A 27,145-nucleotide genomic window follows, 5' to 3' on the forward strand; every position below is an offset into this window, starting at 1 on the left:
TTCCTCAGTACCTTCTATGCTTGAAAATTAGCATCTAAACTTTCCCAAAACAAATTATACTAATTTACAGATAGGTTTTAAAAATAGGTATTAAAAGGGTCTCATCATGAAATTCCACAAAAAAAAAAAAAGTAATAAAATAGGATATTTGAGCATGAACCAAAAAAAAAAAAATCAGATCCTGTCCCAGACCCTGTCCCAGATGGAGCTGGGAAGTTTGGCTCTGGATCTGAAGTCTGCTATACAAGCACTCCCCGACAGGCAGACAAACTAATGTGCCTCCCTCATCAGCTTCTGTGTCAGCTACAGCTGACTCTATTTACTTTTAGCCCAGAGGAGGAACTGGGAGCAGAAGGAAAAGAAAAAAAAACCTTCATTGATATTCACAATGATGTCTTACATGTCCAGCATTATTTTTGTCCAAGGGAGCTCTTTCAGAAAATGGGAGAAAACAAGTGATTAGGTGGAAGAATGGCTGTCAGGAGTGAAGAAAGGACCCTGTGGTGGAGGAAGGGGCTGTATTACTGTGTCTATTAAAGTACCATGGATCATTTTGATTACTGTGTGTATATTTGGTAACAGCAAAGTAAGGTGGACTCAGTCTGGGCACTATGAAAAACCAGGGTTTGCTACCTTGACTAAGCTAAATGCCAAATCAGACGTCTCTAATGATGAAGGCAGATTGGTTGAATTTGCAGCTGGCAAGTAGCAATTCCCTCATCCTTGTGGTGAAAGAAGGATAAAATCTCTCCTTGTCCCCATTTCCATGCAAAAGAAATGGTGTTCTGAACCCAAAGGACAACCCTGCTCCAGCCCAGGGAGCTGCACTGAGGGTAGCGTTCGCCATGGGTGGAAGTACAGCCGCTGAGCTCTGCAAAGACAGAAATCATCCCCCGGGTGTCTGCCTGGCTGGGCGTCCGGCGTCCGTGTTTCCCAAGCACTGAACACGAACGCCCGCATCCCCAGCCATCCCGCACCCCCAGCCATCCCACACCCCCAGCCATCCCACACCCCCAGCCATCGCATCCCCAGCCATCCCACGCCCCCAGCCATCCCACATCCCCAGCATCCCACATCCCCAGCCATCCCACACCCCCAGCCATCCCGCACCCCCAGCCATCCCACATCCCCAGCCATCCCACATCCCCAGCATCCCACATCCCCAGCCATCCCACACCCCCAGCCATCCCACACCCCCAGCCATCGCATCCCCAGCCATCGCATCCCCAGCCATCCCACGCCCCCAGCCATCCCACATCCCCAGCCATCCCACATCCCCAGCCATCGCATCCCCAGCCATCGCATCCCCAGCCATCCCACGCCCCCAGCCATCCCACATCCCCAGCATCCCACATCCCCAGCCATCCCACATCCCCAGCCATCCCACATCCCCAGCATCCCACATCCCCAGCCATCCCACATCCCCAGCCATCGCATCCCCAGCCATCGCATCCCCAGCCATCCCACGCCCCCAGCCATCCCACATCCCCAGCATCCCACATCCCCAGCCATCCCACACCCCCAGCCATCCCGCACCCCCAGCCATCCCACATCCCCAGCATCCCACATCCCCAGCCATCCCACATCCCCAGCCATCCCACATCCCCAGCCATCCCACACCCCCAGCCATCCCGCACCCCCAGCCATCCCACATCCCCAGCATCCCACATCCCCAGCCATCCCACATCCCCAGCCATCCCACATCCCCAGCATCCCACATCCCCAGCCATCCCACATCCCCAGCCATCCCACATCCCCAGCATCCCACATCCCCAGCCATCCGGCCCCACAGCCGCGGGCAGGCAGGCAGGCAGGAAGGAGCCCTGCCAGCTGGCTGCCTGCTAAGGGTTTCCAGCAGTGAGAAACTGCTCTGCCTGCATCGCTGCCCAGGGCCCCTTTCACATTTCGATTGATTCCTCATCAGCGGGGGAGAGGACCTGGCGGGGAGGGGAGGAGGAGAAGCCCCTTTACCTGTGCTCGGCCGCTCTAGGTACAAAGCACACTTGCATTTTTCAAGCCCTGGGATTGGGAAGAAGATTTTGCAGGTACTTTCTCCTCATTTACACGTAGGGAGGGTTCCTCCCTGGCTGACAGAGCTCAATTTTGGCTCCAAGCATGGCATTTACACTGGTGTGAATAATGTCCAAGAAGGCACAACTCACAGGAAACTTCTAATTGACCAAGATGTGATTCATTAGTAGGCTTTCACTGTCTGAATTAAAACAGCATTACAAAAAAAAAAATCAATGAAACCCCAGGCTGTCTGGCAAGCAAGTGCCCCAGTAACCCTGACGTGCTGGTGGGGGATAACCAGGACTTCTTGCAGGCTGCTGTGGTGCCAGAGCTGGTGCAGCCCCTCAGGTGCAGAGCTGGGGTCTGTCGATGGTGCAGCTTGAGCTGGATCCAGCCAAACCGTCCTCCCTTGATGGCTCTCCAGATGTAGCAACTTGTTTTTTGGCAGTGGCTTTACACAGACCAGAAACGACTCTTCTCTGGGAACATGGAGGTAGAGGGAATGAAGGAAGGAGTGGGATGAGGAAGGAAAAACGACAAATGAGCCTCCAATTTCCTCGAATTAATCATAGCATCATAGAATGGTTTGGGTTGGAAATGACCTTTAAATGTCACTTAGTCCAATCCCCTCCACTGAGCAGGGACATCTTCAACTAGACCAGGTTGCTCAGAGCCCTGTCCAACCTGACCTTGAATGGTTCCAGGGATGGGGCATCTACCATCTCTCCGGGCAACCTGTGCCAGTGTTTCACCACCCCATTGTAAATAATTTCTTCCTTATATCTAGTCTGAGTCAAACCTCTTTTAGTTTAAAAACATTATCCCTTGTCCTGTCACAACAGGCCCTGCTAAAAAGTCTGTTCCCATCTTTTCTGTAGCCCCTTTAAGTACTGAAAGGCTGCAGTAAGGTCTCCCCAGAGCCTTCTCTTCTCCAGGCTGAACAACCCCAACTTTCAGTTGCCATAAACACAGAGCATCCACTCCAGAAGCACAGAGCAGAGATCTGGAAGGATGGACCTCGAAGGGAACCCCAACTCCCACCTCAAATTAAAAGCTGGAGTGAAGCTTGTTGTGACTTACCATCATCTCTGCCTTGGCAAAACCCTCCACTCGTCCAGGGCCCGCTGTGAGATGGATCGCTTTCCCAGTCTATTCCTCTTCCCACCTATTCAATGCAAACTCATGAATTCGGGTGCGTGGCCCCGGACTGTGGCCCCGTGGATATCCCACCACTGTTTCACCAGGCACCACCAGAGGAGGGTCTCCTGCACAAGTCTGCATGAGCACAGGCAAAACCAAACACACAGAGGCAACTGGAAAGCCAGGCAAGAGATAGGGACAGTCAGGGGAGAAAATTCAGCCCATGAAGCGTGAGCACAGGAGCAGCCACACACCCCTCACTTGGGTTGTGCCATACATGGTCCACCTGATGATGCCCAGCAAGCTCAGCCCTCTGTCCAGTTGTAGAGGGGAATAGATACACCCCCAGGAGAGGGATGTTGTGAAATTGGGCTTTCCAGATTCGCAGGCACTGAGGTGATAAATGCAATGGTTGGAAACTAGACAAATAGCCATCCCTGGCAGTGCTCAGATCAGCTCTGGGTGTTTTTCTAGCCCAGAGAGGGATTAGTCCAGAGAGACCCTATGCCAAGTGTCAGAGCGGAGACACAAGTGCCCTTTCAGCCATGGTGAACTTTATCAGGTTTTCAGTAGGAAAAAAAGATTATCTGCTCACAACAGCAGCCTTGTGAGGCTGCACATGTTCTCACCGCTTCAGGGAAGCAGAAGTGGAAGGGCTTTTTCCTATCTTTTGTATGTGCAGCCGCTATTTAATGTAAATGTACTTACCAGAAATTGAATAACTCCCACACGAGTAATTTTATACCCATCCAACATTTAAATTATGAATGCAATAATCTGCAGCACCATGAGTTACAAGGCAAGGCTAGAATTCCCGAGGCAAGAAAAGTCTATTTTTAGACCTTTCAAGCTGAAATTTTTACTAGATGTAGAAATTTGCTTCCTTCTGCTGCCTAGGGTGTTGATCCACATTAAAAGTTTCAGGGTTTTGTTTTTCAGACTTTTGGGTGGTGCCTGGTCATACACCAGCAAAACAAACCAGCTACTTTCTGCCACCCATCACTGGGGAAAGGGTGCAAGAAGGAACCCTCTGCACATGGCTCTGCAGCTCTGCCCGGTAACTGATTGCCTAATGGGGCTACTCTGAGACCACGGGGAAATGATGAAATTGCTGGTTTCCCTTGATGACATCCTCCAGCTGGGATGTAAGCTGGCTCAGGAGTTGTGTGTGTCCTCCTCGAGCAGGGGCTGTGCTAACCCTCGCCAAATCGTTCCAGTTTTAGTCCGTGTAGCTGACAGCAGCTGTACAACGCTGCTGTCTAGAGATTTCAGAAAAGATGCTCCTGACTCATATTTGCAAATGCCATCTAAATTCATGGGTTATTTTCTTCTCTAGATTTTTTGATGGTTTTTTCATAATGCAGGGACTTGGTGTTTAACTTGTTGGTCTTCTTCTGTGTGTGGTACCCAAGAGAGACCAAAACACAGCGCAAACCTCTTGTCACCCACTCGTATGTGGCAGTAGTGGGAAATAAATGAGAGAGAAAAGGAACAGATGCACCACAATAACCAGAAGCTCTTTTTTGCTTGCCCCCATGAGGGGTCTGTGTCACCCAGAGCACAGAATAAGCACTAGTTCAGGACGAGCAGCTCAGGGGTGGATGACTTTTTGCATCACATAAAGGCGTTTATCAGCAGGGCTGATAATAACTGGTTGGCAAGATGTGATGCTCCTTCCAAATCAGGACTGTAGAGTAACGCCTTCCGTGCCAAGCTCTGTCTGATTTACAGCAGGGTGAGAAATCTCAGCCCTGGCACTCTCTTCTCCAGGCAAATCACCCCATCACCCTTTCTTAATCAAATGCTGCCAAAATGGGAGTGCTAGTACCAGCTCATCTGCCCAAACCCAACTGTGTGGCCCCTCAGTAGCAAGAGCTAAGCACCATTATTCTGCCTCTGTATATCATATATGGACCATGTACAGAAACAGATGCTAAATCTCTGTAGGAGCCCAGGTTCCCCAATATCCCATGAAAGGCTGTAGCAGAGTAGATGAACATTAATTTCCTCCCCTCTGCAAAGAGATGCGCTGCTTTCCCTGATGTCATCAAACTTCGGCTGTGCATGGGGGGGAAAAAAAAAAAAAGAAAGAAAATATTGTGGCAAATGGAGATGCAATTCTTTTAAAATGTTGTCTCTTCTGAGAAGTAGCAGCAACAAAAATTACACAAAGATCAAAGAGAAAGGAAGCTGTACTCACGGACAACTCAAAAATAATAAGGGGCAGTTGCCGAGCAACTCTCCAATGCAAAGTATTGCTATTTTCTGGTACCTCCCCCATCTGTACAAGAGGGATGGTGTCTAGTATTAGTCAAAGAAAAAGTCTGTGTGATTGCTTGAGTACAATTAGATCTGAGGTCTTTGCAAACAGCTCCTATCAATCAACCTCAAGCTATTGATCTTACATCTAAAGCACTTATTGAAAAATAAATTATGCTTTTTTGATCTAATCAACTATTAAGGATTCTTTTCTTCCTTTTTGAGGCTGGGTAAATAAAATTCTTCTATCAGAACTTGCTTAATAATTATTCTGGACACACAGTGGACCAAATCCTGAGTGAGAAGCAAAGCGATGACTCAGAAACCAAAGGCTGATTTCTTTTTCTCTAGTCTTTTTTGTTGGAATAGCTATTCTTTAACCAGGCGTTCACACGATTTGGTGCACAATGCTAACTGCATTCCCATAATCAGGGTATTGTCTGTTATCTGCCTAGAGCTGCAAAGCACATGTGCCACGGGGCTCTGTCTGCTTCAGAGTGGTACCCGAGGATTTTACCTTCCTCCTCCCACAGTCGGTTTGTCCCTGTCCTGCTTTTGTGCGGCTGCTCGTGCTCGGTTCCAGATGCAAAAATGCTTTTGTCCTCCGAGGAGGGGCAGCAAGTCTCCATCTGTGGGGACCCTCCAGCATCAAGCTTGCACTGGCACTATCAGATGGCACGTGGCCTCGGGAAGGGCCCGGAGGTGCAGATGCAATGACAACTCCATAGCAGGGCTGGGACCTAAGTCAGGTGGTCGCCATCCTTCGCTCCTGCTGGGGTCTCTGGGGAGATGTTTAGATCCCCGATAGCCATGGAAATATGTCACTTCATCTCGTTTTGTCACAGAAGTGAATAAACTTGAGGCTCCAAAAAGTGAGGAATTAGCAAGACTACCCTGGGGCTGATGCAGGCAAGCCAGGCAGGGAAGCAAGCTGGTGTGTTCAGCTGCCTGCCAATGCACATCTGGAGTACGAGGCCACCGCCCACCGCCTGCAGCCCCTTGTCACACAGAGGGGAGGAGCCTGGAGCTCTCCCCATCTCCACCCCAGCCCACAGAAATGGGGGGACCCCACTTTTCCATCACCCTCTCCAGTGGAGCGGGATGGAGATGGGACTCACACCACACTGGGAAGGGTCCCTGCGAGCATCCTGGGAGCTGGGTCAGCCACAGGATCGGGGACCGGCCAAGGCCCCACGCAAGGCTTCTTCCCAGAGAACGGACTTGAGGCAAAACAGATGCTTGACCCACGCTGACGTCGGTGCGGCAAGGCTTGCCCTGCTATTTCCCAGTGGTTTTTTTAAAATACCCCTTTGAAAGCAGCACAGCCAGCTCAGCTCTGCCTCTTGGATGTTGGCAGGCTGCCACCCTTTAATTAAGTCTGTTGTTATGTCTAACGCTGGTGGCAGCGTTTCAGGGCAGCAGCACGGAGGCTGTGGGAATCGGAGCAGGATATCAGGTGGCTTCAGAGCTGTGTGATGACTTAGACCTTCGAGCTAATATGCCAGAGTAATAGTGTCAATATTAGCACCCTCGCTGATCAGGTTGGCTGGTGAGCACAGATCTGGCCAGGGCATGGAAAAACTCCTTCACCTGCAGGGAAGAGGCAACAGGGAGCAGAGAGCAATGGTTTGAAACCCAGCTCCTCACTTCATGGCACAAACTGTGGGGAGAAGTGCTGCCAGAGCCCTTTCTAAGTCCCCTGGTACCACGGTGTCTGCCTGAAGCATGGAACCAGCTCAGCAGGCTCAAAGCCACACTCACCTATGCCCTGAGCCCATGGGAAACCTGCACATCAGGGGCTGCTGCTAGTCTGTGCCCAGCTGAGCTGGGCCTAAGCTGAACTTCCAACCCAAGCAAAAGGAGCGGGGACTGAGGAAGATGCAGCTTTAGCATATCTCACTGAGCTGGAAACCTGACCACAGGTCAAGTCTGGGTAGTTTCACCTCCACTTCTGGTTGTTCTGTGTGCAGCAGCTCAGATTCATACAGTTTAACACACTCATCAATAACATCAGAGTCTCAACCAGCTGCATTTCAGTGTTATGGAGTCTCTTTTTTGCAAGATACAGCTTAATTTGGTGCATTCTTCAACCTCACTTCTCCTCACACAGCCTCCTGGGAGGAGAGCTCTGTTCCTCTCCCATCCACCCAGCCGCTGCGGTTGTGCAACCCCAGAATTGCATTTTTGTGCCAGTGTGCAATGGCCATGCAGGGGACATGGTGACGAGGCACAGCAAAGTGTGTGCCCACCTCAAACCCAGGTTTCTAGCAGCCACCGTGCTGCAACTCCTTGTCCCCACTGGCAGCTGTGTCCTGCAGAGTGTGAAAGCTGAAGTGGATGCTTTGGAAAATCAGCCTCACGTTGCAAAACTCTGTGGGATCTTGACTGGGATGTGGGACTCTGCCTCCACCAAGTGATCAGCAGAAAGAGGAGGAGAGAAAAGCCTGTTCAAGGCAGCACTTGTGTAACTGCAGACTGGCGTGCAGCATCCTGCGATTTGTATTCTGCCTCTTGATCTTCGTCAGCTGTACCCCGCTGCCCTGGAGAAGCTAATCGCTCCCTTGTCCCCACAAGGCAGGCTGATTTGATCTGCTCTGCTTGCAGATAATGTCATAGACAGAGCGGTGTTGCAATTAAATATTTTCCCCACTCTATGCTAATAAGCAGGAAGAGCTAACAGAATGCACAATGGCAGATAATTACAGGCGAGCAATTACAGACACAATCCTCTCTCCTCCTTGTCCTTGCACTGCTTTTTCCACTGCTCCACACTTGCCGTGATCCTGACACAGCGACCAGAGCTGTGAAGATGATGAGCAGAGCAATAGAAAAGCTCTCTGAAGCAAATCCCCTGAAGCTCCATCAGCCCTGATCATCTCTTCTTGTTATGATTCTGCAGGACTGCATGGCCAGGGCAGGGAGGGAGAGGTTGACTTCAGCTGGTCTGAGCTGCTAAAATTGGTATCATACAATTAAAAAAAAATAATCTTAATTGTGATAATAGAATTAAAGGAATATTAAGGAATATTTCCTGCTTTTTTTCAAGAGGGCCTGTAAACTTGCTAAAACTTTTTGAAATCTGTCTGCTGTAAATAGCAACCAATGTGTTTTCCCAATCGTTTTCATTTCTTTCTCAATACTGAGTATCTGTTTAGGAACTGTTTTTTCAAAATACTGAGCACTTTGCACGTTAATTTGGATGTAAAAGCCTGCCAGTGTGTGCCAATGCTCAAAAAAGGGCTGTGACAGGCTGGGGAGATCACACGTATAACGTTGATGCGTGCGAACAAATAAGCACATTTTTATACATGCAAGCTTGGACAGGATTGCTTTGAAAGTGGTGAAGTGCTTTAGAAAAATGCCATAATGTTCTTAAACACCAAGTGTCACATGAAATGTTATTCAGAATCACTTCCCTCTCCTTCCCAACCTGCCTGCAAACAAGTGGGATCCACAAAGCCTGGCTGTGGGCGCTGGGAACAGCATCAGCTGCATGTGATGTATTATTAACAACTGGAATTATTAACTCCGTTTCAGAAAACTGCTCAGAACTGATCTCGGTGCCTCTACGCACAATTGTTTGCAAAATGACAGATTGTGGTTTAATTTAGACAATTCATCTCGTACCTGAGCAAATGAAATTAATTTATCGCTGCGCTCTGCGATCCCTCCCTTTTTTTATTCCACCGTGTTGTGTTGTTGGACAACACTGACAGATGGCAGGAAGCAAAGAGCAGGGGAAACAGCATCTGAAGTGACAGGTAGAGCCTTTCCCGCAAACCACCTAACTCACAGAGTTAAAGTGGAGCAAGACAAGGGGAAATTAAAAGAGCAATTGCACCAGGGTCCTGGTCGGGAGGTGGCAGCAGGATGGCAGGACCGGTGAGAGGTGGGTAAGGCAAATATCCCAGCTCCTCACCCTCTGCCAAAGCTTTTAGCCACGAGGGAAATACTAAAGGCAACCAGCACCAGTTTGGTCCCCTCCTCCATTCCCAGTTGCCCTGACTGTGCTTCTCCAGCTGGCCCCTCCGCCAGCTCCCGGAGCACCCCTTTGCCCACGGGGATTCATTGCTTTTTCTCTCCTTCAACATCTAGTTGGGAAATAGGAAAACCACCTCTGCACAGTGGCCAGAGAGATACCAGCGGGCCCGTGGGAGCTCTATAACCACACAAACTCTCCGTACCCTCACTCCAGAGGCAGGTCTGCATCTTGTTCCTATTTTTGCTGCTCTCCTCTGTTTTCCAGGCAAATTATTGAGGAATCCTTCACTTGTCTAGCACCAACACAGTCTTCATCAGCTAATACCACCCACAAAAATTGCACAATAGAGTTTTGTGGCTGTTTGACGTTCATTTTCAAGCTTCCCAGTGTCTCGTAGGCCCTGTGAAAGAAAGGAAAGAAGAACAAAAGAGACAGGTGAAGGATTATTTCTTGCTTCCCCTTCCCTACTAACAGGCAATGTTTCACAGCCTCTGCGTGGCAGAGAGGCGTGGGAAGCAACAGGATAAGAGGAGTTTCTGTGGGTGCTTGTTTTGGGATAAGCAGGTAGGGGTTGTTGTGCAGGCTAAAAGGAGACCTGGCTCCTGGCATCCCCCAAATTCTTGCTCCTATATATAGGAGCAGGAAAATCACTGACTGACCGTCATCCCCTGGAGGTGCAGGATCCGATCAGCGACCCTGTGCATTACCAGCCGTGCTGAGGCAGAGGACAATGAGCAGGATGATGGCAAACACCCTCTAGAAGGAAGACCCAGCTCCTGCACAACTTGTTTTCCTACAGCTCTTGTGTGATTCAGTCCCTTAATTCACACCGGAGGTGTCTAACGTTGTTCCTTGTCCTCAGCTTCTCCCAGCACCCCACCTCCCGCCTCCAGAGCAGCTGCACCCTGGTTAGGCAGAGGTCAGCACTGGCAGGACGTGATTAGTTATTGCAGAGAGGAGGACTTTCAGTTTTCATTTTTTTCCCCATTATTTGTTCCAGGACGTTCTGAACTCTGCTAAGTTCACAGCAACTGTTAGATTCGGTGGCAGCTATGTAGCATTTGGAATCCCCCAAAGACAGCTTAGCTGAGCGGTTTCACAAGAAGAGGAGTATCATAAGTGCAGTCAGAAAGGTGAGAATCCTGTTATTTACAGGAGCAAACTCCCTCTCTTTACAGAGGAACAGGCCAGAAACCTCAGCGAACACCAAGCTGGGTGGTGAGATGGATTTTGTTGCTAAAACCCCAATAAACAGACCCACTGGAGGTTTCAGCTCCTCTCTAGACCCAGGAGAGCTCTGGTTCCTTTGCCCTGTACTATTTCTCTCTGCACAAATCCACATGACTGGCTTGTCTAGAGGCCAAAGCAGCTCCAGCAATGTCAGTTTGGGCTTGGAAGGGAAGGACGGTAGATACCAGCACAGGCAAAAACATCCCGAGCTTCACTGCAACTTCACCTGCTGTGAGCTGATGCTTCCTAAATGCTTTGTCTTCCTCCTGTCACTGTGTCCCTTTTAATCCCTATTTCCCATGCTTTTGTAGTTGGATGCCTGACAAACTCTCTATTAGTCTCTGCTGCCTTATAATGAACATCAAAAGGAAGCTGGAAAAGATGAGGAATCAGAGATAAGGACCTAGAGAAATAGCTAATAGAAGATAATACATTAGGCACATCTAGGCCCAATATGAAATACATTTTCCATCTGCCTTTGTGAGACAGATCTAAGGGCAGGCTTGGTATTGTCACAAGCAGCCAAAGATGGGGGTTGAAACAGCGTTTTTTATGAGAAAAGCCAGGAGTCAGGGAAAATTCTTGTACAGATGAAGGTCTTTCTAAATTAGACTGATCTGGACATTCTAGGTGATGTTGGCTCAGGCTTTGGAAGGCAACGGGTAGGTGGGGGGAGCTGCATCCCTCTAATGCAACCTTGTAATGGGAGCTGAGCAGAATCTGGCCTCTTCAAACATGGAAAAGAAGGGTCATGGTGGCTCACAGGGGGTGGAACAGGGAGCCTGGCAGAGCTGATGAGGGCTGGAAGGACAGAGGGATGTTTCCCTCTCCCCAGGAAGGGAACCTTCCTTCAGAGAAAATCCATTTGATAACCGACTATGAAGCTGTTGGACCTTACAGCCTTTCACAGAGTGCCCTTGAACGTGCTTTTAGAGGCACAGCCACTTGGAATTCCTGCTAAGAGTGACAATAGCAGCACCTCTGGTAACTTTTGTCTGAGAGATCACCCGTAGGATCTCTCAGGAGACAGATCTGCAGGTCAGCCCATGGTGCCCGTCTGACAAAGGTGCTGGTCACAGCCCGTAACCATACAGTGACTGTTTGGACAGGCAGCTTTGGTCCAGCCAAGCCAGTTCTGCCTGCACCTCCACTTGTAGCTTCTACCTCCCCAGCATCTCCTCCCTGCCCTCCTGAGCAGCAGAGCAGAGTTGTCCTGTCCTCTTGGGGACAACCCACATGCTTCAGATGAGGTCCCCAGCGGGCACAGAGGTCACCGGTGAGGAGCTGTGTACCCATCCCAGGGCTCTGTGGGTGCAGTGCTGGGCCATTCTCAGGGGCTGCGTGTAAACAGGAGCCTCTTCTGTTTCTCACGACTGGCTCAGGTGAAGCATCCTCTGCCATAAAGAGGTGCAGCCCCGCCTGGAACCACAGAGGTTGCCCTGTCTGCATGGGAGAGGGACTTCTGAAGAGGGTGCCTTGGTGAATGAGGGTGCTGCCCACAGGACCTGGACAGATGCTGCTGCATCATTTCACAGGAGCCACTGGAGAGGGAGAGATTAACAAGAAGGTTCAGTCCCTCCTGGCTAAACACTGTCCAGCAGCCTGGAGACACCAGGCTTCATTATCAGGGGCTTTGCAGAAGTCAAATTGTCAAATAAACAAGTTAAAGCTAGCTACACTGCTGATTTTCCTAATCTCAGCAACAAAGATTTTCTTTGCCTTCCACTTTTCAGAAAAATACCTTTCTTTCTATGCTGTGTTGCTTTTACAACCAGATGTGCTTGGGAAATAAGTACCAGACAGCGAATCCAAGCTTCTACTTACAGAAAATCCCCTCAATTACTGTGTCTGAAGGACCCTCCAGTTTGTAAGACACTGAGCACGTGATTTGGAGTGTTTGGGGACAGCTTCTGCTCTCAGCTACACTGGCATGACTCTGAAGGAACTCTCTTGGTTCAGTCAAGTCGTACAGAGACAAGAGCAAAGTTGTATTTATATTTCTGCTTGGAGATGATCTGGCAGAATGAGAGCTACATTGTCCTCCCTGATGCACACAATGAATTAATGCAGTTGCATCATTGTAAGGGAGAAGAGAATTGGGCCCATGTTGAGCAGTGGTAATGAATTAAACTAAATTAAATTTTGATACATATTAGAGATATGTTAGTTACTATATAAAGTAATATACTTAATTAGCCCAGGAAGTCTGTTAAATATTACATGAGGTTACCAATGAGTTCCCCGTGGGCCAGCGGGAAGTGAGGGAGCTGACATTTGTAGGTCTTCTCCCATGAGAACCTGGTGGTAGCTCTGAAGAAAACCATGGGCTCCACAAGTGGGCTTAAACTCTACCCCTCTAATTGCTTAATGTCATGAAGTTTTATGAAGTTTGATGAAACGTTAAGGAGCACAATGCGCTGCAGCTTGCACCAAAGCCCAGAGAAACCCAGCTCATTTCTCTGCAGCTGCTCTGTTTTTTCCATCTGGCTGGGAACACCACTGGCTTCAGTTAGAAATTGTTTAGTCCTTCCCAAATGTCTTCATGTCATTCCTAACCTACACCACTTACTGCCATTAAGAGTATTAGGAACAAAGCCCAGCCCTGCTTCTTTAAACTGTCCCCTGATGGAGTACCAAATTTAACTGATACTTTTTCAACAGAGCTTTAACATTTAGTCCTCCACGTGGCAAAATGCTTCCAGCGTCATCAGTAGCAGCTGTATATGGACATCATGACTTGTTATTCAGCCCCTGCTGTCTCTCTGTGAAAACATCTATTGGTCTTAACACTGGCCGCCAACTCGGTCCAAGCTGACAGATGCAGGATGACTTTTGTTTTTATTCCCCTTGTGCTCTGAAATTTTCATTTCAAAATGCAATATTGAATTGTCCTTGACAAGAACCAGGTGTTAATTCTGATCAGACAGCTACTTCATTACTAACCATATTATTCATCCTGCTCTGCTGTGTTTTCCTCCCCCAGAGTAGCTAAACTCAGCGTTTTCATGCTCACAGAAGTGCAGTTGGTTTGCACAAGACTAGAAATGTGACTTTCTCTGATGACAAGGTGATTTGTAATTTTAAGGAGTTAGTTCCAAAGAAGCCAAAAACGGTCACGGCAGTTTGGGACTGGTCCAACTACGAACAGTCTCCCTGTGCTAAAGGATACATTTTTGGACACTTTGGGAATTTGGATTTGCAGGTTACAGCTACAGCTGGGAACAGAAAGAGAAGGAAGGAGAGGAAAGAAGAAAAGAAAAGAAAGAAGTGAAAAGGTGTAGGACTTTTTCTGAATACAGATGGACACATACGATGCCCAGGCTGGGGGCAAGTCCCCTCCAGTGTTTGTGGTCCATCTCAGAGATGCGGTGGCTTTGGTGCCGTTGGTGCTGTGCAGTAGGACTCTCAGCATGTGCTGCTGGTAGGGTAGGGATGTTAGTGCTCTTCCTACCTTTTTGAAAGCTGGTTCACAGGGTATATCTTTGCATTTTTGAGGACTGTATCTGTCATCATCATCTTTAGCCAACATCCAACTTGCTCAAGTAAGTCCCTTTGCAGTGTGGTAAGGAAAAGACCTGCCACCAGCAGAAGCTGTTTTGACATCTGACTGAGCAGCAGGATGAAGCACACCCAACAACTAATTTCATGATGTCCCATCCAGGTTTGGATTGCCATGCTATTTTTCAGTACTAATAGCTCTCCAAGTTTGACAGACAAGTTGTTCTTGGGTTTGTTATTAAAAGAGAAATATGTATCAAAGAGTAGCATTTCACTGCAAAGGTATCTCTAGAATGGGAAATGCTCCCCTGGCATTTTCTGTGTCCTATCTTCTGATGTTAGGTGTAAAAAATTTATATTGAGGTTTGGCTTGCCCTTTTGTGCAGTAGCTCATGGTCTGGCAAAGCAGGAGCTCAATGGCTCCTCCGGAGATTTCATCTGCAGTCACTCTGGGATCACTTTTCTCTGCCACACTGCACCCACGTGTGCTGGTAACTTGTGAGGGGATCTCAAGAAAGGGAATTTTCCGAACTGAATAAACATTTCCCATGATGAAAGGCAGAAGAAAAGGAAATAAAACAAAGGGACTGGTTTCATAGTGACAGATACTTGCATGAATGCCAGAGCACTTTCAACTCTCATCAGCAAAGACATGAACACAAAGAGGTTTTTTAATCATCTCTGTCTTTAAAGTTTGTTTCTCAGACAAGCTGGCTCCATGGGACAGAAATAAGCAATGGAAAAACTACAATTCATGCACAGCAGTAACAGCACCTCTCCTGGAGGTTTGGAACTTGACCTGTCTCCAGCCCTGCACATCCTCATTGCCCCCTGGACGAGCAAACTCCTTGGTGTGGAAGCTCTGCCTCCATGGAAATACAAAGACAGACATACATCAAAGAGAAGGTGTCAAGAAAGCTCTCATTTCCCCATTAAATGTTACTGATGCTAATGTGCCTTCTGATTTCCATAACTCTTGTTTTCAGGGCACAGCTGTCCTCACTGAGTAATTGCAATGATGCATATCTAAACCTGTACCAAAGTGCAAATTCCTCCGTGGGAGGGTGGGATGAGGCTGATTAACATCCAGGGGATGTCCCTACAGATTGTGAATAACCCCCTCGTCATTAGCACCTAATTTACCAGTTTTATTTAATTTATTCCAGGAGAAACAGGACTTTCCATCTCTCCCCTTCGTGAAGAAGAGATAGCGGTGCCCAGACGGGCGCACACATGAGCTCACCCGCGGGTGGGATGCTTTGCCCACACATCTGTGCCCCGCGACGGAGGCACTTCTGATGTCAAAGCACTGTGTGATCCCTGAGCTGGAGCCAAACCCATCAGTGCAAGCACTGAATTATAGATGTGCCTGCAGTAGAGGGGCAGCAAATTTCTGAACCTTTTTGGCCATCTGCTGCCTCATGGAGTCAGGGGTATTTGCACATAGAATTTGGTTTGGACTGGGATGTGTGTGAAAATGATTTCAGGACATGCCTCCCGGCACAGGGAGCAATCCAACTCCTTACAACTGGTTTTCTTGGTTCATTAGAAAGATAAGGGGCATCTAACAAAATCTAAGAACCTGAACTAGCTTCTAACAACATCTCAGCATCTCTACAGCACTCCTAAGAAGCTGAAAACAGGTTTTGGAGCATGGTTCTCCTCATCCAGTGTTTTGGCGTATGTCGTCTTGAGATTTTCATGAATTGCAAATAAATGCCTGAGGTAACCAGTGACAGTGGTCCAAGACAAAACAGATGCATGTATAATAGGCTCTGATTTGACATGGACTATAGCATATGCCTTGTAGCTCAAGGAATCCCTCGAGTGTTACAGTGAAAACATCTTGAACTGAGTGGTTAATAAAACCATAGTATTTTTATAATATGGAAATTATGGAGATTTAATAAAACTATAGGATGCTAAATTTTAGAAAGAAGGAGAATTAAACCTGGCCTATAGAAGAAGGTGCCCCACTGGGAAGAGCTGATCCCAGCACTGTGGGATGGCCAGCATAATCAGTCTGCACCAAAACTTTACTTATTTGGACACGAGTTCTTGGAGAAGACAGAACTTCTCTGTACCTCCTCTGTCCAGCTTGTAAATCTACGTGCAATTCTGCAAGTCACAGGAGAAAACAAACACGATGCTGAACAGAGGAAATATGTCTGTGTAAAGGAAACTCCAAATTGGTCCCTGTAGGACCTCCAAACTAAAGTAATAAACAACAGACACAGAAACAAGTGGCACTAAGCCACATGCCTACAAAGCATGTACAAAACAGCCCGTGAGTCAGACCGATGGCCTGTTTCCCCACAGTAACCAGTACCAAGCAGAGTGGCAATGGTCACCAGCGAGGCTTAGCAAAGCCAGCAGCAGCTGATGGTCCTCAGGCACCGCGCTGTGATGTGGCAATACGCAGACTTTGCAGTGCCCAAAATCCAGGATAGGGCCAACTGCTAAATTACATCCAAAGCTCAAGTTCCCTAAACACCAGGAGGCTGCAAAAGCTATTTGTCTCTTAGCCCGAAGGCTTCACATCATAGAGAAAATCCTCAGAACAGGCATCTTACAAGAGGTTATTCACTTCTTACTCACTCTCTGCTTGAATGCGAAACAACTTCCAAGTGCAGACTTCTCTTCTAGTACAAAGCAGCCTTAAAAAGGCACACATTACCCTTGCCTCTTTTTAAAGATACAGAAAGTCTGCAGAATTCATGTTCAAGCTAAATGCTTCTCAAAAATAAAGTAGGAAGGAAGCAGAGAGGGGAGGAGAGCTCCCGGCCCCCTTGCTCAGGAGCCCTCCAGGAGAGGAATTGCTTTGCAGACAGTGGCAGCAGGGCTGCTCAAAGCTCTTCACCCTTCCTGGGGACTTCTAGGGCTTGTCCGCTAGCACAGCTGAACCACGAGTGTGTGTCCAGGAGACACTGAATTACCTTAGCACCCAGGCTGGGAGCTGTGGCTCTCCCAGTGCCTCGCTGCAGCCAGCTGGGACGTCCCTGCAGCAGGTCAGAAACCCTCGAGAGCAGGGTCAGGAGGGAGATCTGGGCTGGGACCTCTGCATCCGCCAGCCCCTGCTTCTCAGTCACAACCTTAGAATAAACAGAAACCAGGCTCAGGAGAGCGTATAGCTGAGCTATAGCTCTGACCCTCCAGAAAGGTCCCATTTTGGCCCCTGTTTCTACACCAGGATTAAGCAGTATTCAGGGTCTGAGGCTTTGGAGGCCTCCCAGCCCAGAAGAGCACCTCATGGCCTGACTGCAGGGCGATCAATACACCCTATATGAACATAGATAAGCACTTATGAACATATGGGATATCTACATGTGGCATAGGTACCGCATAAAACAGGTGAAAACATCAGCTATTATACCATCTGCTTGCATGTCTGCATGTAACCTGCTTTAACCACCCCTTCTAGGTTGGGTGATTTCCTTTGTTTTATTATCAAGATAGCACGTTTCCTGAAATATATTAGAAATATATTTGTCTTTCTGCTGAAGCAAGAAAGAAACATCAAGACCACGAAAACTATAGTCTGCTAAGCTCTGTCATCTCCTATTTACCTAACACTCCTGGCAAATTACCCTGGATAAACAATAGAGATTTGTCCACACTGCATTTTGCAGATCACTTTATAAATTACCTTGTGTAGAAAATACAGTTTCTGCTTTCTATCTGGATGGTGAAAACTCTAAATAATGAATGACAGCTAACAAACAGCGGAGAGCTCCTAGTGATAATGCTGCAACATGCACACAATAATTTGAAATTTGTAAACATTTCAATGAATAGCTAGAGATTACAAATAATGCCAGATCACAGTCACAGAATGAAAGTGGTCTGTGGGTTCATTAAACATCACGGGAGGGAAAAAAAAGCCCTTTCTCCATCACATCTGAGAGGATATGCACAAAATTCAGGTCCTCTCTGCTGCAGCCATGCTGTAGCTGCGCAGCCAGGCTGCTCCCCACCGCGCTGGGAATTCAGTCGGGATTGTTGTTAAATCTGACCTTCCTCAAAGCAGCGCTGAGGCCACGCACGAAGTTTCTCAGAGCCTCGCTCCAGCCGTTATCCCACATGCAGCATCCTCTGCTCTCCCACCCGCGGCTCCCACGAGCCCACAGTGACATCCTCCGTCGGGAGGTGGCAGCGGCGGGGACCGAGTCCTCTGCTTCGTAGTGTTTGGGGACACTTGGCTCCCTGAGGAAGGGGACACAGCGCAGTCAGGCAGCTGCAGGCCTGCCCGGCTGCCTGCCCGTCAGACACAGCCTTGCCTGCACTGTCCCGGCACAGCACCCACGAAAGGAAAGTCCAGATCTGAACTCAAAGCCAGCGTGTTGTCTCAGTGCCAGGCGAGTTAAGAGACAGGATGAAGCTGATCCTTGCTGGAGGCACCCTTGGGTGGGGGCCACCAAAGGCCACCCTTGTGGGAGCGCTGAGAGGTGCTCTCACCTCCCGGCTCTGCTGGCTGCAGATGATTTACCATGATTTAAAAGAGCCCTTTCAGCCTCCTCCCAGCAGCATCAGCATCTGTTATCAAGACAGTGGCGGTGGTGGTGGGTTTGAAGAGGAATTCTGCGAGGCTGTAACAGTTCTGATGGGAAAATAGTTTTTGGAGTAGTCAGAAGGCGGCAAACCCCCTGGGCATTAGCTTCATGCATGTTTCTGGGTTTGCACAATTTTCTTGCTTTGCTTTTTTGATCTCTGCTCTTCAAAGATATACACAACTTATCAGACTTTCCCAGAAAGAAAGGGGCTTGGCCAGGGTCTCCAGCCAGTATCCTTCTCCGGTTTGCAGTGCTGATGCTCTGCACATCCCCGTGCTGTTCTCGAGCTGGAGATTGTGGTGAGCTGATCCTACCTCGGTGACACAACACGCGAGGAGACGTTTCCACTCCTGCAGTCTGGAGCAGGTGCTGCGCACAGTGGGGCTACAGTGGTAGGTCACTATCCTGGAGTATCACCAACTGAAGAAAGTACTCAAACAGAAGTTACTCTCTCTAGCTATGAAACACTAAACAAATGGAGGGAGGGGAGAGCATTATTCACCTCCCTGGATCTGGGGGCTGTGGGCAAGGACTCCGTTTGCAGAGCAAGTGGCATGGCCACTTGGTAAAGAGTCGCCTGCTCCCAGGCAGCTTTACCTCTTCCTCCTGCCACCAGTGAGGGGCACGGGCGAGAGCATCACCCTCCCTGCTCCCCTGCCCAGCGAGCCCTCCTGGCTGACCTCTGATTAAAAGGGAAGTTAAGCCTTGACCTCCACTCCTCTCCATTGAGGAAGGGACCCCGAGGCAGGAGCCATAAGCATTTCCCATGGCCTCTGTCTTGAGGGAGGATGCTTTGGGGAGAGGCAGCAATGTCCTTGGGGGGAATGCAAGGGTACTCTGGGAGAATTCAAGGATGCCCCCGGGTTGAAGGGGAAGGAGGAATGTAGGGATGTCCTGGGGGGGTGCAGGGATGGTCTGGGGTAATGCAAGGACACTCCTGGGTTGAGAGGGGAAGAGGGAATGGAGGGATGATGCTCGGCAGAGCTGCAGGGATGCTCTGGAAGGATGCAGGGATGCTCTAGAGGGATGCAGAGATACTCTGGGGGATGCGGAGATGCTCTGGAGGGATGCGGAGATGCTCGAGGGGATGCGGGGATGCTCTTGGGGATGCGGGGATGCTCTGGGGGATGCAGGGATACTCTGTGAGATGTGGGGTTGCGGCGAGGGGACGCAGGGGAGCTCAGGGCGGGAGTGCCAGTCCTGGCGGCCGCGGGGCTGCGGCCCCCGGAGGGGCGGGCCGGGGCGGGCCAGGGCGGGGAGGGGCGGCAGCCCCGCGGCTGCGGCGCGGGCCATGGAGAGCGGCGGGGCGCTGAACGGCTCCGCCGCCACCGGGCGCTTCGCCGCCGCCGGCACGGCCGCGCTGGGCGCGCTGATGGCCCTGCTGATCGCCGTCACGGTGGCCGGCAACGCGCTGGTGATGCTGGCCTTCGTGGTGGACTCCAGCCTGCGCACCCAGAACAACTTCTTCCTTCTCAACCTGGCCATCTCGGATTTCCTAGTAGGTAAAGTGCCGCCTCCGCCGGGCTCCGCGCCCGCCGAGCCGCTGCCCGGCCCGGCCCGGCAGAAACTTCGCGGCGGGAGCGGGGAGCGGCCCCCGGGCTGCCTCCTGCCCGGCTGCTCTGCGTCCCCCCCACCCGCACCCCCGCGGTCCCCCGCTCCTGCCCCCCGACACCCCTCTGCAGCCCCGAGGTCTCCTCCCGGGGTTCCCCGACGGCTCCCCCCGGGCGGCGGCCGCAGCGGGGTGCGGGGCTCTTGCGAGGCGGGGGAAGGACCCGGCCCGGCGGCTGCGGGTCCCGCACCTCGATGGAAACGGACCCCTCCGGTTGCAGGTGCCTTCTGCATCCCCCTGTACGTGCCCTATGTGCTGACGGGGAGATGGATCTTCGGGAGAAGCCTCTGCAAACTCTGGCTGGTCGTTGATTACCTGCTCTGCACCTCTTCGGTCTTCAACATCGTGCTGATTAGCTATGACAGATTCCTCTCGGTGACAAGAGCGGTGAGTCCTATCATGGCAGCTGAGGGGGGAGTAACTCTCCTGCTTTATTCTCCAGATTCTCTGCGGTAATTAAAAGCTCTTTGAATCCTCCAGAAATTAGGAATCTTTCAGCATGGTGATGGAAAGCAATAATTATCCACAAATACATCATTCAGTTGTGGTTTCAGATTAGTATTTCTGGCATAATTAAATCACTTAATGTTCGGACCCCAGTGTGCAGGTGTTTCCTTCCCAGATGACAGGATAGTAGTGTACAAGTGAGTCAGCAAGGTAAGCAGACCTATTCCTAACTTGCAGGGGCTTATTATCTCCAGGACAAACAAGCAGATTGCAGTCGGACTCCCAGCTTCTCCTTGGCTACCAAGGCAGTAGATCGCAGTGTCAACTTTGCCAGGGCACAGCCATGAGGTCTCTGGGTATGCGGTGAGATGAAAGTGCTCAGCCTTTTGCAGGAGGTAATGAGCAATTCACAGGCAGATCAGGTCCATTTTCTTGTTCCCTGACTCCAAATACAACATGGATTAGCTACGAGGCTCGGAGAGAGCTGGGGCTAGATGCCTGCCTAGCCTGGGAGTTACAGAGACTAGCAGGGGACAACTCAGGCAAGTGGTGGGGTGCAGCAGACCGCTGGGCTCCAACCAAGGCAGTACATTTCCACTAAGCAGAAGCCACGTCTTGTGGAGCTGCAAGTTGAGGGTTTTAACTCTTCCCTGCAGGAGTGTGATTTATCTAGCAATTGCTCCTGTTGCCTATGGTGTATGAATTTGTTCGATGGGATATCGCCTAGCAACTTTCCCAGAAACACGAACAGTTCAGTTGTGAAGAGCCTCAACCAGTTGGGGTATGTGACCATACTTAAGGTTTCCCCATTGCAGGTCGCCTACAGAGCCCAGCAAGGCAACACCAAGCGAGCGGTGCTGAAGATGATGATGGTATGGGTGTTAGCGTTCCTGCTCTATGGACCTGCCATTATCAGCTGGGAGTATATATCAGGCCGGAGCATCATACCCACAGGGGAATGCTACGCTGAATTTTTCTACAACTGGTATTTTCTCATGACAGCCTCTACGCTGGAGTTTTTCACCCCTTTCATCAGTGTAATGTTTTTCAACCTGAGCATTTACCTGAACATACAGAAGCGCACCAGAATACGCCTGGATATTTTCCATGAAGTGCACAACCAGTCCTTCACTGAAGAGATGGAAATGAGCCCAGAAGCAAAGCTTTCTTTGAAATGCTGTAAATGGGAGCAGAAGGAGCCAGCTGAAACCCTCGACCTCTCTAAGAGCAAGGCTCAAGCAGCAGCCTCCACTGCCAGCCTGGGTGCCAAAGACCTGCTGTCAACAAGCTGTGAGAGCTCCGGGAAACCCAAGTGTTGCAACAAAAAGAGCTGTAAAAATGCAGCATCCACTCTGTCCTTAGAGAAACGGATGAAGATAGTGTCCCAGAGCATGACCCAACGCTTCAGGCTCTCTAGAGACAAGAAAGTGGCTAAATCACTGGCAATCATCGTGGGCATTTTTGGGATTTGCTGGGCACCGTACACTCTCCTGATGATCATCCGTGCTGGCTGCCATGGCCACTGCATCTCTGACTACTGGTACGAGACTTCCTTTTGGCTGCTGTGGATCAACTCGGCTGTCAACCCTGTCCTATACCCTCTCTGCCACTACAGCTTCAGAAGAGCCTTTATTAAACTCCTCTGTCCCAAGAAGCTAAAGATCCAACCTCATGATCCCCTTCAGAACTGCTGGAAGTGAAGGGTGTGGATGAGAAGAGCCTTGTTGTAACACACCTGTGTTATGGAAAAGGACTGTACCTTGCTGGGAGCACTGGTGTGGCGTATGTGAGGAAGGCAGCAGTGAGACCGCTATTCATTTATTCTAGTCCATCAACAACAAAATCAGGCAGAATAGAAGGGTAAGAGTTTTTGGACATGAACCACAGGCAATGAAATCTGTGTCCTTCACTTGCAGGTGCCACAAAAGAGCTCTGCTGCCACCTAGTCAGCCAGAGCTGCACCAGCATTTTGCTAAAATAAAGAAAAATTAAAACTGAACAATAAAAGCTGGCAAAAATATCTAACCTAAAACCACTGGACTAAACTACAACCTACCTGTTTGTAGATCTGATTTCTCCCATAAACGGGAGCGTTTTTTCCTTACACTTAAGATACTACACATATGTGATGATACAGAAAGAAAAGAAGGAAAATACCCATTTATCATTATTGCTACAGCAGCTACAGCCATAGTCTAGATCCCGGTTGCATGTGGTGTAATAGATGCCCCTTCTGCTCCCCAAGAAGGGACAAATCTCTGCCCGGAGTTTACAGCCAGACCCAGAGGTGCCGAGCCTCCTGAAGCGCCCTGTTGGCATTCCCTGATCCCTGCTTCAAAACCGATCCAATGTCTTTGCGTCCAGCCACCCACCGCACACGGGAGCACTTCCCTGCCACCCGGAGCTGTGCGGCAGAGCCAGCCCTGGCCCTGGGCCTGCAGGACACGGGAGCCCTGGCAGACCCGAAGAAGAGGGCTGCTGTGCCTACGGGAAAGGTGCCAGCAGGGTATCAGCCTCTCCAGTCTCCCTCGTGATGACCCAAAGACATTTTAAAATCTCTTTTGCAAGATCTTAAAAATACTCTTTCAGCAATGTGTTAGAGAATGACAAGCACTGAGACAAGTGAATCTTGTGTTCCTTTTTCTAAAGTTAGTCCTCTTAATTTTAGCAAGTTTCAGAACTCTTGCATGCCTCCTTTTAAAATACATAATTTGAATGGAGACCTGGGTTGAGCTGATCCAGGCAACAAGCATCAATTCTTTTATTTTTAAATTTTTTTAAAGCAGTCAACTGATTCCGCAGATGTAGCACCAGATTTAAGAGACCAGGGCTCTAGCCTCCGTCTTAATGTAAAATCTTGGGCATTTTATCTCTGCTTCCCAGCTCCTGCTTCATCATATTTGCCCATTTACTCTGTAACCACTTTGGGAACAGAGGTAGTATCACCACAAAGGAAAAGACCTCAACTGCCCAGCTCTGTTGGCACTGCTCAGTGATACAGTAATACAAATGTGTAATTAATTGCCATGACAAACACTCATATTTAACAGTATCATACAGGGACACTCAAGATCATGTCTGAAAAGTACATTTACAAATAGAAACCCAAATGCTGTAAAGTAGTACCCAAAAGCTTATGATGTTGTGATTGCCAATTACACTTCGCTGTTGTAAGCAAACTGCTTTTTGGCTGCTGCTGGGAATAAAAGAAAATGCTATCCAACTTTATTCCAGTGATATTTGTTGAGTAGATCAATATTGTCATCTGAAGTCAGGTTTTAAATGATGTCTTGTTTTGTGTATAAGATATTTTAGTCTTGTGACATGTTCAGCCAGACCATTATATGGCTTAAAATATATCCTTTGAAGTAAGTGTACTAAGAATTGACAGTATGTACTGTTGAGCCTGCTTGTACCTTTTCTTGTGTCTGCTACCTTCTGAAAAACCCAATAAAGTATTTTTATAAAAAACTTGCCAAATATTTTATTGTAAACAGGCTGTTGCTGGAAATGATAAAATCCAACTGAAAGAAAAACATCTATGGATTTGCCTGAGGAGATAGTTAAAGTCTATAGATTTCACAAAAAAAACAGCTCCTGAAACAGCTGAGTTTTTCTTACCTCTGGTTAACAGAGGGTGTGATGAGCACACATCACTTAATTCTTTCCAATTTCAGTTCTTTTCCAGAGCATGTTAGACACAATTTAGATCTGAAAAGGTTACATTAACACTAACTCTTCCTGTAACTTACAAAATCCACTGGCCTGCCTAAAAATGACAAAGTCATAATGTGAGCAAGGTACCACTTTCCAGCTGTGGTTCTCTTCATTTGTTCATGAAGAGAAGTGGAACCCTTGGGTCATTCAGTCTGATGACGCTACCAGCTGTGTTATACCTTAAGAAAAGGGTGAAGAAATTGTTGTGTCTGTTGGGTTTTTTTTAACCTGATATTAAATAGTGGTTACCTGCTTCACATTCTCAGCCTGCAGAAAAAGGACTTTGTTTTCTTCTTTTAAAGACTCTCCTCCACTATCTTTAAGGGATCAGTGGAAGGTCTCTGAAATACCGTAGAGGCCAAGTAACTGTTAAAATGATACTAAACTGGCTGCAAAAAGGGAAATAGGCCCCATTTCATGTGGTCTTCCACCATTCAAAGAGCCAGCTTTCTCCAGGAATATTTTACCAGTTTTCTGTTCAGATGTTCTGAAGTCATGCCCACAACACTTGCTCCTGTACTACTACTTCTGCCCCTACGTGACACCAAAGTCTATTTCTTGTACCTGTAGAGCACACATCCCTCTGACACCCCAATTTCTGCTCACCAGTCCTCAGCATGCTTGCAAATAAACACAGATTGCGTGCCATCTACTGCCACCAAAACCAGTATGATGCTTCAGGTAACTACTGGAAAGCCAAAACAGATACCAGTTATTTAACAAAACTGAATAAGATTACAGCTTAATGCACCTTGCTGGGTTCCTTCCCTTTTCTCTTTTTCAGGGGATTGTTTTTTCACAGAAATTGCTCAAAGCATAACTGAAAGCCCAAAAATCTTATTACTTCTACCATTTTAAGAGAGAGGAAACTTAACAGAAAAGCTAGAAGTTCACCTAAGCAAACTCTCAGCTTTCTGTGGTTAACAGCTGAATCTCTGACAAAGCAGACCTGAGAATACCTTCCATACCACGGTTTTGTTACTTCTGATTAAGCAAATGAAAGAACAAAGAATTTCTCAGTCTGTCCTATATGAGATATTTGCCTGAGCAGGGACTGGCAATTTGGCTTTCTAGTAGACTAAAAAAGGAAGATGACAGAGGGGGGTGGTTTTGTTTTTCTTATTTCCTCCAATTTCCAATACACATCAAGAACATTAAAACATTATTATGGAAGAAGACCAGAGCTAAGCAACAGGGAGCATATACTGAGTTATTTTAGCAGACTTGCTTCCCTCCTTCTATGAATTTCCCCTTCTTAGTGCTTGAATTCATTGAATCAAATTAAAGCAAAACCGAAACACATTAATACTCCTAGCTCCAGAACTGGTTTTCCTGCTCATGAGGAGCTGAGCAAGCAGCCTTTTAAAAAGGGAGTTGCAACTGTTTAAATTCTGAACAAACGTGACTTTTTTTCCACATAGCTTGAGCCTCCCATCTCAAATTCTTAGCTTACGGTTAAGTATTTATTTATTGAAGGCAAACAGCAGGTTTTCCCTACATCCATTGGTAGTAACTTTGTTCAAAAGTGATGAAACCAGCTTTAAATTTCAAGGTGACTTTGCAAGCACAGGGGCTAGAAATTCCTTTCTTTCATATGTTCACACAGACAAAGAGCTAAAGCTGTAAGCAAAATACCTAGTTTTAAGAGACTCATAAAATTCATAATACTCACAGGGAGGTGGTGGAGACTGGTTTTGCTTTCAGTGACCACGATGTACCTGCACTGAAGTGCAAGTGCCATCTGCACAAGCTTTCTTAGAGTCCCACTAGTGAAATCAATATATTTCTGTATAATTTAAAGCCCTAATGGTATGTTTCTCTGAGCTTTCAGAATGTGCTTTTGGTTTTAAAGTCCTTTCCCAAAGACTGAGGGAATGGACACATTTCACTGTGAGCCTTTTGCACAGTATTTTTATGGTCTCTGACCTCCATATGGGCAGAATTACCAAAACTTGTCTGAAAGTAATTTTATTCATTGGTGGATTTTACAGGGAAGGCATTTATATTCCTTCCTGAAATAAGAGCTCTTTCCTTGCCAAATAAAAAAGGAAAATAACTACTTATACCTGGACATGGGGTCACACCTGAGCCTGGTTTTCATACTGAAAGTGTTACGAGCTGGTTTGAAGTTTCAGAATAACTGATGACTAATTCAAATAGGCTTAAAAGAGTATTTGAATTTTGCTGATTTTTAGTGTTCAGAATATAAATGTCTATATCCATTTGGAAGCAGCAGGGACTAGGGAGCTTTTAGGCATAATCAAATATGAACTGTGAAAACACATTACCATTAGACAAGGTAGGGCTTCTTGTCAACTAGCCTAGCAAAACATTTTTTTTTTTTTTTTTTTTTTTTGCTACCATACCTGCTAATAAAAATGCCCCAAATCATATTGTCTAGACAAACTGAGCAGGCAGGACCTGTTTTCAAAAACCATGAAAGACAACTTGCTGTAATTACAAATATGTATCCAATATTTGTGGAAGCACATAGGCTTCCCCACAGAAAAGAAGCCCGGGTATTTCCAGAGAAGTTTTATGCACGGAGTGTTAGTAAACAATGTTCATGCAGCTGTAGATCGTACCCAGGAGCTTTATAAAGAAAGAGGCTGAGTGACTTCCCGTAAGACCTGTGCGGAGGTTAACAGCAGTTCCCTTCTCTTAATACAAACCTACACCCCATTAACTCGAGGATGTAAA

General features: G+C 48.1%; 1 protein-coding gene across 1 annotated transcript; it reads left to right on the top strand.

The window, feature by feature from the left end:
- The first annotated feature begins 19,933 nt into the window (after positions 1-19,933).
- Positions 19,934-22,855, top strand: HRH3 (histamine receptor H3). Its single transcript, XM_074843060.1, has 3 exons — positions 19,934-20,174; positions 20,502-20,668; positions 21,544-22,855. Exons 1-3 carry the CDS (start codon positions 19,964-19,966, stop codon positions 22,426-22,428), a joined length of 1,263 nt encoding a protein of 420 aa, XP_074699161.1. The 5' UTR covers positions 19,934-19,963; the 3' UTR covers positions 22,429-22,855.
- The last annotated feature ends 4,290 nt before the right edge of the window (positions 22,856-27,145 follow it).

This window comes from Strix aluco, chromosome 17 (assembly GCF_031877795.1).
Source record: "Strix aluco isolate bStrAlu1 chromosome 17, bStrAlu1.hap1, whole genome shotgun sequence".
In the NCBI taxonomy this organism is placed as follows: Eukaryota; Metazoa; Chordata; class Aves; order Strigiformes; family Strigidae; genus Strix; species Strix aluco.